The 17,887-nt window shown below is 46.1% G+C and overlaps 1 protein-coding gene across 1 annotated transcript in view; it reads left to right on the top strand.

The window, feature by feature from the left end:
- bmp1a (bone morphogenetic protein 1a) overlaps positions 1 to 17,887 on the top strand; it is a 42,469-nt gene that overhangs the window by 4,850 nt on the left and 19,732 nt on the right. Inside the window, exons 2-6 of the mRNA XM_080852226.1 lie at positions 9,170 to 9,283; positions 11,593 to 11,727; positions 13,309 to 13,426; positions 14,984 to 15,162; positions 16,125 to 16,230. Coding sequence (XP_080708352.1) covers positions 9,170 to 9,283; positions 11,593 to 11,727; positions 13,309 to 13,426; positions 14,984 to 15,162; positions 16,125 to 16,230 — 652 coding nt within the window. The remainder of the gene's footprint in view (positions 1 to 9,169; positions 9,284 to 11,592; positions 11,728 to 13,308; positions 13,427 to 14,983; positions 15,163 to 16,124; positions 16,231 to 17,887) is intronic.

Here is a 17,887-nt window from a genome sequence, read left to right as displayed (position 1 = left end):
GCTGAGACCACCTCCCACCGACCTAACCTCCCCCTGGCCACCTCGCCTCCTTCCCCTGGCCTGTCTTTCCCTTCCCCGGGTCTCTCCCCCTTTGGCTGGCTGCGGTGGGCGACCACAGACTGTGGGTCATTCAGGCCATGCCAGCCGGGGCCAGCGCTGGGAAGCTGGGAAACATGCCGCCTTTGCCACCTGCCAGCCCCGGGTGACTGCAGGCCATTCAGCCCACCTCTGGCATCTCCCCCCGAGGCTGTTTACAGCACAGAGCACTGCGTGCACTCAACCCAGGCTTTTATTTATTGATTTCTGCCATCATTATGAAGTCGAGATGGAAATAGCATGTGGGGACTGCTATGTGGTTTTGGTGGTGGTGGTGGTGGTGGTGGCGGGGGGCGGGGGGTGGGGGCAGAGGAATGTCAGCTGAATGATCTTATCTCAGTTGGATGTCTTCAATACTGGGTTTCCCCTGCATAGCAGACAAAGATCTAAGTAAGGCAAGTGGCTGACACATTATCACTATTGCATAGGTTTTGGGAGATAAAAAAAACGTGGCCGCGCTGAAACAAGAAACCTCACAATTTGAGACTGTGAATTGGCTGATAACTTGTCCATTCATCCATCAAATACCATTCATCAAAAAAGTGCTCAGAGTTGCAAAGAAATATATTGTTAATTGAGTGCCAAAACACAGATAAGGCAGTATATAGAGGAAAGGACTGTTCTGTCTGTATTTCAACAGAGTATGGCCTTTCAGACATCTCACCAGAGTAACACACCATTTGTTCAGCTAATGTTACCACAGGAACCTTAAAACAACAAGAGGTCCTCAATGTCTTTAGCATGTGAGTGGGAGTCTGTTAAAGGCCACGGATATGTACGTGTGTGGTGATTTGTCAGCAGCAAAGAAGAAAGCAGATGGTGACTAAAGGAACGCTAGATTTACAGAACAGAGCCCCGCCACTGAAAAACTTGCCCCGAAGCTATGTACTCTCTCGCCTGATGGTGTGGAGTTGGAAGGCTGCCATAGCTTTTATACTGGAAGCTCCGCAGGCATTGTTTTACTGGAAGGACACTTCAGATGTTTTTGTTACACTTCACGGCATCTGCCAGAATCATGGCAATTCACTCAGTCTCCTCGTTGCACAGTCTGTCCTCATGCCGAGTAGGCCTAATGCAAATGTTCTATAACATCAAAAAATGTGATTGCGCAAGTCCTGCTAGCAATGTTCTTATCAAGTGTGTTTGTCCACAAAGACCAGGGAAGGCTACAGGAGTGAAGCGCGCACTTTGACCCCGAGGGTTGAGGTTCACCTCATTTGCCTGACGGGGCCGTCCATCACGCGCGGGTTGAAGGGAGTTTTTGTTGTTTTGGCTTGTTAGCAGGAACAGCATGTTTGTTGTCAACGCTGACTTGTCACAAGGCTCCGGGGAGCGTCCGTTTCAACGCCTCCTCTCACGGCCAATTAGGCATCAATAATGAAAAACTAAACTAGTGGCAAAAAAAAAACCTCTGACTCATTTTCTCACTCGAGTCGGCGGTGTTTGTAACAACAGCTAAGGACCAGATATCTGTGAATTCACAAGATTTCACAGATTAATTTGTATTCTGCCACAAATGCTGAACTCTTCAAATTATACTGGGAAAATGTTAATGGTTTAAATTTAAAGTGTGTGTGTGTTTGTGTGTTTGTGTGTGTGTGTGTGTGTGTGTGTGTGTGTGTGTGTGTGTGTGATCCATTTGTGTGAATGGTGCTTTGTCCAGGGAGTAATTGGGCTGTTTCAGTTAAGCTGACCACAGTAACCCATCTGACCTTAGGCCACCTCCAAAACAACGGTTTCCATTTAGCTCAGGTAGACCTGTGGTTTGTTTTTAATGGCTCAGATTGCAAAATCAAAATTACATTTACATTTAGTCATTTAGCAGACGTTTTTATCCAAAGCGACGTACAAGGGAGAGAACAATCAAGCTACGAGCAATAGAGACCTAGTGTAACAATAAATACTATTTTACAAAAGAAATAGAAAAAATTTGCAAGTTAAGTACTAGTAGAAGTGCGAATGCAGAAATCTAACTCCATATGTTTAATGTGGATTTAAATGCAGTTAGATTTAGATTTTGCAATCTGGTGTGTATATATATACATTTATATATCCTCAATATGTAAACATTTAACATTAGTTATTAAAAACTGAGCATCAACTAAACACCACAAGAGAGAACATCCATATTATCTGTTATAATTAGTGGACCAAAATATATATATATTTTTTATTTTCTTGTTATGGATTTAACATAGCATTTTCAAAACAGTCAGCACTGTCATAAATATAATGTAGTTTAATACAGAGTATATAAAATAAAAAAAGAAACATCCAGAAGAAAACATTGATCAGGTTTACAGTATTAGGAGTCAGTCATGGCCCGGGTCCCAGATCTTATTATAGTATTTCAATGTATCATTGTTGTGATATCTGATATTTTCGAGGCTAAGTACATTCCCCATTTCTCTTAGCCACTTTTCATAACTTGGTGTTGAGTCACTTTTTCACATAAGCAGAATCATTTTTTTCGCCAAAACCATACCTATAGAAACAGCTCGAGCTTCATATGCATTAGCCAAAAGTAGAGCCCCTGTCCCTCCTAGGATCGCAACCAATAGATCTGGTTTCAAATTCTTCTTAAAGGCTTTAGAGAAGCATTGGAAAATATCAAACCAGTAAGATGACAACTTTGTACAAGACCAAAGAGTATGAGCAAGTGTTACAAAGTGGGGATGTGGATGGGTCAAACTTATGTATCTCAGTCCTGCAATAGTACACCAAAAAAAATTTCAAAAGTGATTTTTGTTGAATTTAGTTTTTGGTGCAGCCACATAAATGGTATTGGTTGAACTCTGGCTTTGTTTTTTTTCCTCTTCATCTCAAGAAGTTCCTGTCAAAGATGTCAGAATGAAACGCTCAGGAACTCGGGTTGTGAAATGACAGACGGACTCCCGGTCCCTTGGCTCCACCAGACAAATCCTTTAGGCCGCTCTGTGACGGTGGTCAGCGCTTTTGCTCTCGGTTATTTTGTCTGGGTCCTAAGTGTGGCCAGCGCTGCCCCCACGGCACACCACCACTTATAGGAAAATAATCACCCCTTTGATTCTCAGGGTTTAGCCCGAGGCTAATCCGGAACCGTTCCCTTGATTATATGTTAGATACCTTTGAAAAAGGTCCTGCTGTACGCCAATGGATGTGTATGTTTTCGTCACCTTTGCCTCAGGTTCAAATTGCAGTCCTAGGAAATTTCTAGGTAAGCATTTGCTGAAGCAGTAACAGCTGCGGCTGTTTTTACAAGATGGGGGGGTGGGTGGGTTGTAGAGCGTTAACAAGACTCTAGTCTCACCAGAGCCCTACCAGATTCTCCCTAATTTGGCCCCGAGGGTGACTGGGGTGTAACATTATTAGCAACAAAAAAAAATATATAATTTCTGACACCCTGTCACATTTTTACCGTAGAAAAATAAACGTTGAATGCAGTGGGTTTTTTTTTTTGGAGACTATGACTGCTGAAGTGATGCTTTGAGCTGTAACTGCCATCGGTGGTAATGTGCCAAGCCAATGACACTGACTCCGCCTTCAATTTGAATGTAAATTCCAGGTCTGTCTCAGAGATGACCCAACAGTGAAAGGTGTGGCCATCTCATTGTCATGCGTGGTCAACCCTCAAACAGACTCACTCTCACACACAAACACACACACACACACACACACACACGCACACACACACAAGCCACATGGAGTACGAACCCTGTGGCTGTGTTTTATTCCCTCCCCATCTATAAGTCTCAAGGTTGGGCTGGGCTCAGAGACAGGAGGGGTGGCACCCACCCTCCGGACCTGTCTAGACCTCTCCTGTTTAGCATCCAGACTCTGCTGAGACCCTTGTTATATCGCTGGTGTGGCGATTGGTGACTAGGGGAGATGGCGGTGTGGCCGTTCTTTTGTGTGTCACTTCCAGACCTTACAGCCCAGGCGAAGGTATTGAACCCAGAGGCTAAATTGTGTCTGTGTGTCTTCATGCTTTTCCCTCTGTTGAGAAATGGCCATGGTGTGAGGAAGAATGTCTTCCTTGTGTAGATAGTATATGTGAGGGGAAGACACAGATGTCACCGTCATCATCGAGTTCAGTTACAAAAACTTCCATGGTCTGGTGGTGCTGTAAGGAAACAATGAGGCTTTATTTCAGTTTGTTCACTGCATTATCTGACAGGCACTGTGTGGATGGAGTGTGATGGTGTACACATTTGTGTGTGTGTGTGTGTGTGTGTGTGGGGTGGGGGAGGAGGAGTGTGAGCAAAAGAAAGAGCTACAGCCTGTGTCTGTGTTGGTTTGTGTGTCTGTGTTGGTGTGTGTGTGTGTGTGTTTGCATGCGTGTATCGGCGATAGCACAAGATGAGCAGCAGTTGGGTGAGATGGAGGATTAGACCGGGGTAAGATTATCCAAACAGACCGGCCTGTGTGACTGCTGGAGCTGCAGGGCATGGGGTTTTGCCGGGGGGGAATTGTATCACACACACAAAGCCCAGTCAATCAAATTCCTCTTCAGAGGACTCTGTCTTCCTGTCCCCTATCTGACCAGGCTGATGTATTGTGAGCTCATCCCTGCTGTAGGGAAGCCCCCCCCTCGGAGAGGACACGCTGGTACTCGGTGTCCTGATCCCAAAAAGTTCTGCTGTTTTGGCCCGGAACAGTTTAGTTTAGTCACAGTTCAGACGAGCCAAATCTGATCCCATGTCAGTTGTTTATCAGACTTGTTTATCGAGTTGTTTAAAGCCGTTCCTCCTCATCTTGGGCTGAAAGGGTACCTCGGAGTTCGACAATAAACAGAGAAGCACTTTGTGAAAAAAAAACATTATGCTTGGGAATTAGTGGGTTGAATATCTTAAATTCCTCCATTTTTACTTCAGTCCCTATACACATTATCACCCCCAGAGCTTAGATGCAGCTGTTGAAATTTTATGTAATGAACGCATCTGGAAAGTGACCAAGCATACCACTAGCCAATGCCAGCCTCCCATCTGCCACTTGGCAACTTTCTTCGATCTTTAAAAACACTATTATTTTGGCTGCGGCGTTGTTGTATCGAAGACTGTCTGATGGAGTTCATTAGTTCACCCCCATTGTCTCATCAGCTTTATTGTGGTCCTGCCCCGAGCCGGCTCACTCCCATTTTCTCCCTTTCATCCTGATACGTCTGTGCTCCATTTTGCGGAATCTCGAGATTGGTTGTCCGTGGATAATCGGAGCCAGGAGACAAGGGGATTTATTCGGGATCCCCTCGGAGACTTCCAGATAAAACCTGCTACATCGCCAGGACAACTGTGAAAGCCGGGGGCAGGGAGGTCCTGGGGCTGCTTGTTTGTCTCCTTGCTCTCCCCTCAGTCTTGGCTGTTGTCAGGGAACAATTATACGCTGGATTAAAGGCTTGCACCCAAAATGGTTGTGGATGATTGGCTCTCCACTAGGGTTGGTGAAAAGGCCAGGCTTTCACAAGGCCTTTGCCAAGACCCCTGAGTGCAGGGCAGTGGGGGCATCTCCTTGCCTGAGTGCATGGCAATAAGGGCATCTCGTCGCCTTGGACATGTGTTTTAGTGGTGCCAGGATTCAATTCAGATTGAGCTGCTCAAGAAAAGACCATCACAAATAATTTTGCGCACCTCCAATACGGAGAGTAAAGGAGAACCGTTACCCTTGAAACCAGCATGAAAAACAAGATCCCATTGTGTTGTTGTGATGTGTTTCAAACACCACCTCTTAGTGCCATTCTCCGCTCTCTTGGATGACTTGCACTTGCAGCTCTTAATCCCTTTGATCGATTGCGTTTTCCCCCAGCACGAGCAGGAGGTGATTTCACAATAGTTCTTGGCTGCGACGAAGCTCTAACATGCGCCGGTGCAACGTGACAACAGGCGCGCTTGCATCCCACATCGCAGCATTAGCTGTGCATTAAGGCCTCCGGACATCTGTTGGTCGCGCTGATGTGAGGGATCAGCTGCTCGGCTGTCGCTGGCACGTCCTTCCACAGCTCCTCCTGATTCATGAATGATGCGGTATGTGTCACAGGAATGCAAAGCCCCCGTCCCCGTCCCCCCCCCTGCCACCTCTCAGCTCTTTTTTGGCATTCTCTGACCTGTTGTTGGCACGTGCCTGGTCTTGCAGGGAGAAATCTGCACCTTTTGTCATGGCTGTCATTAGTGTCTGCTGCAGCCTAACCCCGGCGTCCTCCAGCGCACTCCCTCTCTGACCTCTCTTCCCCCGCTGCTGGCAAGCTACGGAGCTCTGCGCTGTGCGGTACTGTGTTGCGCTGTGTTGTGCTGCGCTGTGTTGTGCTGCGCTGTGTTGTGCTGCGCTGTGTTGTGCTGCACTGTGTTGTTCTGCGCTGTGTTGTACTGCACTGTGTTGCCCGAGCCCAGTTTTGTTCTCCTTTTGTGAGATTTATATATCTCTTTTTTTCATCCCTCCCTTTAATCCTATGTCTACCTCTTTCTGTCACGTTCCGTTTTCTTTTTACTACTATACTCAGACTCGGCATGGCAAGGTGAGGCTTTGTCTGGTGAAAGTGACATATATACAACATGATTAGGCTTTAATCATTCTAGCTCAAAGGTTGTTGTTTTTTTTTTTTTGTGACAAGCTCATGCTCAGAATAGAAGCAGCCAGAATGAGTGCCTTGCAGTGATCTGTACCACTTAAATTCAGAATTAGTCAGCCCTCCTCCCGGTCTCTCCCCTCCCATACTTTTCAGGACAGCCCGTCATCTCAAGCCGAGTCTGCCTGACACATTTAAACGGCTTGACTTAATTCATATACTTTGCGCAGAGCTGTCCATATATCTTAACTCTTAACTTTAGGCACCATTTTTTTACAGTCTGTCTTGGCTGAGAGGTAGATATACATAGAGTAGTCTCTTCTGACGTGTAGATGGTACCATTCCTGTTTGACTCTCTGATTCCCTCTCACAGTCATGGACAGTGGCAGGGATCTGCATACCTCGGCGCAGGAAACTACAGGTCTTGCTCAAACACATTTGCTTCCTCAGGCAGTGTGTGAACAAGGCAGTAGGGGGCTGGTTAGGTCTACAACAACCCCCCCTCCCTCCCCACCCATCAATTACACACTCTGGCCCTTTTTTCTAACACTCAGACATCCAGTCCACCCCTGTGCCCCATTCTATGTACACACACACACACACACACACACACACACACACACACACACACACACACACACACACACACACACACACACACACACACACACACACACACACACACACACACACACACACACACACACACACACACACACACACACACACACAAACAGACACAAATGCACACACACACACACATAAACACATATAAACACACAAGTGTCAGTAAAGTCAGCCCTAGCTAGCTCCCGTGCTGCTGTTAAGGGCCTGTAAAACACTGCAGCCTGTCTCTGCTGTCTGCGCCAGCGGCACCCGCTCCCCTCACTGGCATAGTGGCGCTTCAGGAGGAAAAGCCCATAAAGCCTTTTCCTCCATAAAAAAGTGTCTGTGGACTTAATTGATCTCTTCCCCCTGGAGCCTCATTAAAATACTTGCCCTATATTCAAAGCCCCCTACTGTACTGTAGTTTTGCTAAATGATCGCCCCCCCTACCCCTTTGAAACAGTGGGATTCTGTTTGCCTAAGGAGTCTGTCTGTGGGGTTCTACCAGCACAGAACTGTTATGTGATATGACCACGTTCTCCCCCCCAAAAAAATAGTGTTTCCAGAATGAAGAGCTCATTAACTGGTGGCACATGCCCTCTGGTGAATTGAATGCCATGTGGACAATTTTTTTTTTTCATCTCCTGATTCCCTCTCCTTATGAAATGGAATTCGGTTCATCCTGAGCACTCCCTGGGGAGTTCCTCAACAGACAGACCTCCTTCTTATGAATCAGGTCACATAACTGCCATTTTGGAGTGTGTGTGTGTATGTGTGTGTGTGTTTGCCTGCCGAGTGTGTATTTCGGTCAGAGGGTTCTGTGAGGTCCGTTACTCAATTCAGGATTTTGCAACCACTCAGATCTATGAAATTAAACTTGAGCAAACAAATTAGGTTATTTTGGCCCATCAACACACACACACACACACACACACACACACACACACACACACACACAAACACATACACACACAGACACTCTCTCTCTCTCAGTCTCTGTCTATAAGCAGCCTATCTGTAAGGCTTTGATTGCTTTGCTAACTTTGTGTGCTCCTTATAATTAGTTAGTACTGATCCAAAGGATATCCGCTTGGGAGCTTTGGGTCGCCAGTCAGCACAGCGCTGCCATACTTCCCGAGCAGCAATTAGTCCCTGACGAAATAATTAAAGGCTCTATACATATGCATACGTTCCATTTAGGTCACCCTTAGAAACCAGTGCTTCATGTGTGTGGGTTAGTGGCCAAATGAGTAGCCTATGGAGCTCTCCGTCAGTGGATGCATTATTAAAGTGGTACACACTATGAACTTGGTTACATACAGTGTGATTGACAGGGCGTTAAAAATGGATGAACAGCATTTGGCCACTGGACCTTCTCTGCCATGTTTTTGTATTCTGACAAGTAGATGAATGTGGATTAGCCGCAGAGCTGATGAAAAGTGCTCTGAGGGAGACTCCAGTCAGGAGAGACTCAAACTGAAAATGGCGGAAATGATTGGTTTTGGTCCTCGAAAGCAGAACAGCAGTGGTTTGTTCCTGTCACTGACCACTGAAGACCCTTTTCAAGAACTGGGTTCGAGGTTTTTGGATTCAGATGCCACGTGACCTCAGTGACCAGCTGTGTGGTCCCTCTCTCCATTGTCTCACACGTGAAGGATTCAGTCGATGTTCTTGAATGAAAATGACATCTTGTGAGAATTTAACACACCTTTTGTTTGCATTGTTGTTGTGAGGAAACAACTCATTAAAAAAGTACTTTTTTCGTTATTTTGCCTACGCCTAAATGTATTTCAGATTGCAGATGACAAACCTCTGTTTCTGTGCTGGTGTGATATAATGAACACAAACCTCTCTTTTCAACCAATGCAATTCCTATCTGACAAAAGCCACCATATCTTAACCATCCCCCTTCCTTTCTCTCCCTCTCTCTAGTTGCCTACCTGGGGGATATTGCCCTGGATGAGGAGGACATGAAAAGTTTTAAGGTGGTCCGGATAGTGGACTTGGCCCATAGGACGGTGCAAACCTTCAACCACACTGCCTCAGGTACCAGACTCTTCCACCACTGCTTCTCATCTATGGAAACAAACAATAGCTTAACTTAACCCTCATGTTGTATTCTGGTCAAAGTAAAAATCTTTTCTGTCATCTCAAACTCACAGGGATTCATAACATCCTCCATCCTATTTACTCGAATGGATCAATTGAATTGTTAGATTCATAAAGTTTTTTTCAAAGAAATAAGCATTGTTACATGTGTCAAAATTACCATGCCTCTGAAATGAATTTTCAAGACTATAATACTTTAAAAATGTGTTTCAAATGTGTGTTGTTAATTGTTAAATACACAAAATACAAAAAATCCTGAGATTTAGATTTGCACTAGTTGTATGTATTCTCAAATAGTTGTATGTGTGCTTTGTTTATTTTGAGTGGTGCAACATCATTAAGAGGAGGTTTAAAAACTAAAAATATAACTGTTGAAAGGCAAAGACAAAGTTTTAAATCAAAATGGATCAAAATCATTTTTTTACAAAAAGTATTATTAAGATTTATGTTAGACCGGAACCACCAGTTGTGTAGTGGTCCCTGGAGAAGTAGGTATACTCTTAATTTTTTTAAGCAGCCCATACAGCACAGGATAAACACCCTGTTTTGAGAAGTGGGTATACGCAATGCTGACTGAAAAATAAGTGGGTATACTCGGTATACCTGCGTATACCCTGGACTACACCAGTAACCATGCTGCATATACAACATTTTGATTCATTAAATCCATTCCTGTACAGGTACCATTGTGTGATGATATTGTCACCAAAACATATTTCCAAACTGACTTGGGCCTGTGGCATTCCGGTGCCTTTGGTAACGCAGACTCGAAACCCCTGCTGCACGAGTGTTTGTTTGAACACAGCGTGGGAACCCTTCCCGCATGCGCTGCATGATCGTTGCTGCGCTATAGGCTGGTCCGAGCAGCTGCTTGCTGCAGTCCCAGTCCTGACCTCGCGCATATGGCTTGCTCTCCCCCTACACTCAATAAGACACTGCAGTGGTAGAGCACATCAAATTCCTTTGTGGAAAAAAAAACAAAACAATTGCATTTTCCCATGGCTCATGATGTCCAGTGGTTTGGGAAAGTATTTTGGGGTTTCCATATTTTAAAAAGTTAACAAAGCATTAGCATATCAGTGTAATTGTTTTTACTTCCTCAAAAAAATATTTTTAGCCCTCAAGAGGGGCCTTGTCATTTAAAGACATATTTTTTTAATGATCGTGTCCATCACAGCTAGTGCAAGGCCGTGAGTATGTGCACTGCTGCCAGGGAAGAATTCCTCCCTCATTCACTGCATGTGTCCGCTGGCTGAGGCACAATCCAACAACTAGGCAGCCGCCATTCCAGCCCCAAAACAAGCAAAATCCCTCATACCCACGCCTCTTTCTACTTCTGTTGAAGTTTTAGTACCGTTATGTAAGTAATTCTGTTTAATATCTATGCTCCAATTTTAACGTGTCTGTGTGAAGTACTAAATAACCCTGGCTGACAGTTAATTGTCCTGGACTCAAAACATTGTTTCTTTTTTAGACTGAGCGATGAGGTTAAAGTTCAAGCACTTTTTTCTGAGCCCCTCATGTTTGCTGTGAGTCACATCGAAAGCCTGTTCACAGATATGTTGACCTTTGACCTGAGAGTTGTTTCTCTTTGGGAAAACACGAAAAAATACAGAAATCATTAGCTTCCCCCCTCATCAGAGCCACGATGAACACAGACCAGATGCTTATACATTTATTTATTTAAGATGGTAAATTGTAAGAACATACAGCATGTATGTATTATTCCATCAGATGTGTTCCCAGACATTTTTTTCCCCCAGTGTTCTCCAATCCACCACCTGGTCTACAAAGCCCAGCAGGAATCCTCTGGAGTTATAGCCGAGCCATCAGGGGAAAGTCAAATGAAATGTTCTGAAAAAGTACAAAACCACTGATGACCCCAGTCATGGGTGTGGCAAAGTCAGCCAAGGGAAACAGCTGCATATGCGGAAGAGAGGTTTACAAAAAAAGTATATATATAAAACCCACATTTTCTAGCCAACTTGCTCTATGCCCTTAATAGCTAGAACTCAACCTGGCAATGCTATCTTCTCAGAGAAGCCACTAAATCTGATCAGTTTCTTGTATGTATGTGTGTGTGATCCATGTAGATGTATGCCTGCACTGGAGTTAAGTGTTCCTTCAGCAGGGCTAAGACCTTTCCTATAGTTTCATTGCATTTTCATCGGGACTCACTTCAGTGGCAGATGTACTGGGACACATGTGACCGGGCCTTGTTGTTTGTTTTGTGATGTCAATGACAGGTTCTCCTGCCAATGAGACCAGAGTGGTGCCAGACCCACCGGGCTCTCGCCGCAGGAAAAGGGCGGCGACCTCCCGGCCTGAGAGGGTGTGGCCAGAGGGCGTCATTCCATACGTGATCAGTGGCAACTTCAGTGGTAAGAATCAGTGCTGTCCCTGAACTTAAAGGGATTTCCGCTATGCCCTGCGTGTGTGTGTGTGTGTGGAAGAGACCAAGAGCTTCGGTTGTGCTGGTCAAGCTTGTTTAAGTATATGCTACAGTGTGTGTGTGAATCGTGATGAACATTTCTTGCTAAATCTGCCCTGGCATGCAAAGTGTGTGTGTCTGTGTCTTTGAGTGTGTGTCTGTGTCTTTGTGTGTGTGTGTGTGTGTGTGTGTGGTGTGTGTGTGTGTGTGTGTGTGTGTGTGTGTGTGTGTGTGTGTGTGTGTGTGAGTGTGTGTGCTCATGCGGGCTATGGTTACATGTGCGTTTGTGAGTGCTTCTGATCCTAATCTGAGGCGAGTGAATAAGTTCCTTCAATTACTTGGGCCTTGACCCACAGCATCGTGAGGAATAAATTCTTGCCAAGCATTCAAGGATTTCTGAACATGCACAAAAGCAAAGGAACTGCTAGCCCCACTATAACAGAAGGGAGGCAGATGGGTCTCCACTTGAGTAAAAGGAGATTAAAAAGCCCTTTTAGAAGCCATGATCCAGCATGCCCTCAAAGCACGGGATTTTTCTTCTCTTCTTTTCTTCAGACTCTTCTTATTTCTTCATCAACCAGGACTCGATAAAAAATGATAAACTGCAAGCCGGTCATGAGTGCTAATCTCCTCTTGAATGGTCCCTATTGTCGGTCTGTATCACCCAAAGAAAGTGTGACCCAATGTGAGGAGATCCTTTTGTTTTTAATTCCGAGTTATGAAATGTGAATTGCACCTCCCCCGTCCTTGCGAGCCCCTGGAGGTGACTGAACAAACCTGTGAATCTTCCCCTCGAAGTTGACCCTGCCTTGCACCTGGTGCTGGTAACAGGCAAGCGGCTAGATAAGGCACCAGAGGTCACAAATATGTGGCAATATCGAGGATCAGATGTACATTTACAGGTTTTTGACCGAAGAGCTTTTGCAAAACGAACTTGGCTTGGCTCACATGTGGTGTCAGCAATCCTGCCGTTCTAAAGTACACCAGTGTTTGGAAAAAGATCCAACTCCCCTTTGTGAAGGTCAAAAAAACTGCGTTCAAGTTGTGTTCTGAACACAATTTAACAAGGTTCTTCATCTGATCAGAATCCGGCGAGTTCAAACGGAGTACGTGAAAAAGTTAGAACCAACACGGTGCACACTGAGTGATAGCTAAATAAACGGAATGAGGGATTTTCCCCTCACAGACCCATGCTGTTGTTTCACTCTGTAACAATTCCTCACGTACTTTTTCCAAACCAGCATTCATAACTGCCCAGTACATTTTTAATTTCACACCTCTCAAAATCTAGAGATGGATTCCCCTTAAAAAGCACATTTCAACCAGATTTGGCCCGGTCTTTTTTACTTATTTCTTTCCTTCACTGAGCAGGTCGCCAGTGCTGGTGCGCTCTGCTGAAGAGGTATTCCTGAGAGGATGGTTGGGAGTGTTCTATGAAGGCTTGGTCTCGTTCAGCTCTCAACCCAGTGCCTGTGTGTGTGTGTGTGTGTGTGCGTGTGTTTGTGTGTGTGTGTGTGTGTCCCTCTCTCAGGCAGCCAGCGGGCCATATTCCGGCAGGCCATGCGCCACTGGGAGAAGCACACCTGCGTGACGTTCATCGAGAGGACGCAGGAGGAGAGCTACATCGTCTTCACCTACCGGCCGTGTGGGTAAGTGGGCCAACTAATGTGTCTGTGTTTATGTGTGAATGTTTGTGTTGTGGTGTGTATCGGTGTGTGTGCGTTCAAAGAAAACTGACTTGGTTTAAGCTTCTTTTCTGTGATCTCTCTCTGTCTGGATGTGTGTGTGTGCTGGCATGGAAAAGGAGAACTCAACGTAATGGACATTTGATAGAGTGACTGCATCTTTTCTTTGTGCGATTGCGTCTTTTTTCTCTCTCTCTGTCAGTCCACCCTGATTTACCGCCTAAGTGCTTTTCCCTGCACTTCCACCCGCTGCTCTTCAGTCCTTGCTCGTCCTGGGCCAGGGACGTCCTCCTCTGAGTCATAGTCACTGTGGCCCCCCCCGCCAGACCAGAGGGAGAGTGGCCCATTCAGTTCTCCAGTCAGAATGTGGGTCCATGGATCAGAGCTCCCAGCCAGTCCAGCTCCGCAGTTGAGCACATGTGTCTCGGACTCTTGCTTTGCCTGGAAGAGCCCCCCAAGAGAGAGTGAAGCTTCAATGGCTTACTCAGAACCCCCTCACGTCGCCCAACCCCACCCCCCCCCCCTCCCCAAACCCTCAATATTTTTCTTTTTCATTTTCATCTTTTGTTTCTTTTCAGAAAGGCCCACGGAAGAAAATAAACTCACATTATGGTTACAACAGTCAGAATGAATCAGTCAAAAAAATGTGACTATGTCATAAAAGAAAAATCCACTCTTAATCTAATTTATCTGTACGTGGTCGAACACACATTACATTGTGCACTCTGAAGTCCTTCGTGGACGCATTGGGTCTCCTAGGGAATAGCAAAGTACATGTGCATGAAAAAAATGAAAAAGCAAGCCTATCCTTTTTTTCCACTACAGCATGCCCTGTCATTTTTAGCCGGAATGATTTGGACTCCCAGGGTAAGGGGGGGGGGGGGGGGGGGCTTTATCCATGCGGGTAGGCAGGCAGGCAGGCAGGCAGGCAGGCAGGCAGGAGCCGTTCGCTAAGGCCCTCGTCTGTGATGCATATGCAGCAAGGCCCCCATCTGTCCGGTGTAAAGTTCAAGGCAAGTCTCTGGAGTCGTTGGCTGTGGGTTCTCTGTAATTAGAGAGCGGCCTGTTGGGCTTACACAGGCAGGGAGTGTGTGTGTGTGTGTGTGTGTGGGTCTGTGTGTGTGTGTTGCTGTACTTGGGTGCAGGCATCTGTCTTTGTGCTTGTGTGTGCATGCCTGTGTGTATGCGCTGGCACGTGTGTGTATGTGTGTGTTTTTTTGTTGTTTGGAATGGCAGTTAAAGTGAGCTCCCACAGTGATCTTTTGATGTAAGGGAGGGAGAGACAGGACGAACTGCCTTACCTCTGGCAGATGGAGATAGACACTGGGGAGTTATGACATGTGCTCCATGTGTCTGTGTCGCCTCTGTCTGTCTCTGTATATTAACCCAGAATCTGTTGTGAACATTCCCTCAGATAAATTCACGGGTTTTAGCGGTCACACCACCATCACTAACACTGAAGATCACGCCTGTCTTGCTATACCCATACCAATTCACCTGGACTTCACTCATTGCACACAGGTGCTGCTCGTATGTGGGTCGCCGCGGTGGAGGTCCTCAGGCCATCTCCATCGGCAAGAACTGCGACAAGTTTGGCATCGTGGTGCACGAGCTGGGTCACGTGATCGGCTTCTGGCACGAGCACACGCGGCCTGACCGTGACGAGCACGTCAGCATCATCAGGGACAACATTCAACCAGGTAAGCCAACACCGCCTCGTCACTCACCACCCAGCCTCCGACATTCACTAAAGCACCGCGTTCAGTAACACAATCGGTCAGCGAGTAAAAAAAACACTCTACCATTCAAAAGGTGGCGCCACAGCTTCCAAATAGGTCGCTGGCAAGTGAGATCGGATGAGTCAGTAACCCTGTCTTGCTCATTAGAGCGGGCAGCAGCGTAAGACGGCAGTCGTTCAAACTGAGCTCCTGGCAGCGGTGGGCAGCGCTGTGCCATCTGCAGCGAGACTGAAGTCACCCAGGTCGACAGCTGCGTGGAAAGAGAATGAGTTTTTGTACAAAGGCAGGCACCGCGAAGGATGCCAGCTTCTGCTCAGAATCGAGTCTGTCTATCTGCTTGCTATTCACCCCAATCTCTCTCTCTCTCTCTCTCTCTCTCTCTCTTTCATTGTCTCCGTATTCTTTACCTGCAGGTGAATCATTTATGAGCAGGCTTTGGCCGGAACCTGCCTGGCAATTTCACAGCCAGGCCCCAGCGGAACCCAATTATATTTTGCAACTAAATGACATGATCAAATTCCAGGGCTTCCAGCGATGCCAGCTGTCTCGAGTAAAGATGGATATCAGTCACAGAGCTGCAGATGTGTAACGCAGTGAACATTTAAAAAAATCGATGAGTCACACAGTAGAAGTTCTTACAGCCTAATCCGCAGTCCCTTGACACTGAATGACTTTGAGCTAGTTTAGGGGATCTGACTGAAAAGCAGGGAATGAGATTGCACAGCGTGCCAGATGACGCCCCTGGTCATGAGCAGACATGTCGTGACCTACTTACTGTACCTTTAAAGTAATGAATTAGGCCAGTGGGATGGGTGGTGGTGGTGATGTGTGAATCATCAAGTCATGTCCTTTATTTGTCCATGTGGGAAGGTGACTAGACAGTCTGAGAGTTTGTTTTTATTGTGTGTGGTTGGCTTTCCCAGGGCAGGAGTACAACTTCCTGAAGATGGAGCAGGGGGAGGTGGATTCCCTGGGGGAGAATTACGACTTCGACAGCATCATGCACTATGCCCGGAACACGTTCTCAAGGTAGGCACTGCGCCAAGAAGATTCATTCTGCGTGTAGTAGCGCTCCCACAAAGTCCACGTGGCCATGAACATGCTAGCATCTCATCTGAGGACATGCTAAGCAGCTCTCCTCCTGCTTTACTCAGCCTCAAAGCCAAGAGCCTCAAAGCCAAGAGCAACTTGAGGACTGCATAACTCGTAGTTTGACAACCTGCCTTCATATTAGCATATCAAAACAAGAACAAGCAAGTATGAACTAATCTTTCTGCCATCAATCATGGAATATTAGGCCTTTTTCTTTCCACCTAATCTCACCCTTACAAGTTGATCCTGCTTGACAGAACAATGTGTAGTTTCTGTAAACCACTTCTGTATTATTTCCCACCACAGCTAAATGAATAACAGCTAGCTGGCATTTAGTGCCTGGAAGCTTAAGAATCTGTTCTTCTGCCTGAGTGCTCTGCTCTGTGTTGCTCTGTGTAGACGTGCCACCTGCCCTTACAGCCCAGCAGGGACTCTACATTTTTTTTAAGGAACACTGGAGGAACTTTAAGAACATAGTTCCAATGGTCTGTTTTATAGGACCATAGGATTCAGAGAAAGGAAAGGGGGGGAAATAAATCACAGCAGCTTAAATACAGGTCTCCTCTAGTCCTACAGTGCAAGCAAGGAGATTTATTTAGATTGGGTGGCTTCCAGGCTCTCTATCCAGCTGCATGTTAATCTGAGACCTGTAAACTCAATGCAGGGAGAGTTGCACACACACACACACACACACACACACACACACACACACACACACACACACACATATTTCTATGTTTCTTCAAGCATGGAGACCGTAACGATCTTGTTCACCTGGCTTTTGGGAACACAATGAAAAAAGGCTGTAGGTGCTAAACCAACAGACGACCTTTGTTTTGTTGAGGTGTCAGTTTTTCGTCACTAATTGCGGCTCAGAGGGATACTTGGTACTTAAAGGTACTTAAAAAAGAACGTATAAAAGCACAGGACGCACAGAGTAGCTATTGTATTCCAGGCTTGTTTTCCCTTCTATTGTTTTTCTTGGGGGATTTTAGTTTTTTCTTTGGGGAAAGTCTGTTGTTGAATGATTTACGGGTGTAAACTCACACATGTTTACTGGAAACGCCCCCACGGTAATGTCTTGCACATTTTGCACTCGTTCTCTGCACAGCTTAAATCCCTGGAGGAGGCGCATGTCCACTTTTTTATGGCATCCTGCAACCATAACTGTCGTATAGCTTACTCAGCCCTTGCTTGGGTCGAAGAAGCGCAAATTGAGTGCAGTGTCTGTCTTTGTGGCTTACTCTGAGGGTGTGGGGGTGGAGGTCACCTTTGGGAAGTGGCGTCAGCGATTCTAGAGGCTGATAGTGTTATTGGAGCATCTCGCTCTCTGTCTCTCTTCCTTTCTCTTTAATTCCCATTCTCTCTCTCTCTCTTTCTCTCTTCCCTTCTATCTCTCTCTCACTCACTCTCTTATTCTTGCTGAGCTTTCACAATCACCCATTGTCCTTCTCCACGTGCGGCTCAGATTGTTGTTGAGTGGGCAGGGATGGGAGTGTTAGTTGAGGACTTGGCGGCTGCAGCATGATTGGCAAGAGGTGCAAGGCCATTTCGGCCTTCTGTGAAACCATGGCGACGGGCCAGTAAAACCTGC

The sequence above is a fragment of the Sprattus sprattus genome, assembly GCF_963457725.1.
Source record: "Sprattus sprattus genome assembly, chromosome: 15".
NCBI lineage: Eukaryota > Metazoa > Chordata > Actinopteri > Clupeiformes > Clupeidae > Sprattus > Sprattus sprattus.
Note: the sequence above shows the minus strand (reverse complement) of the source record. Positions and strands in the feature narration are given on the sequence as shown.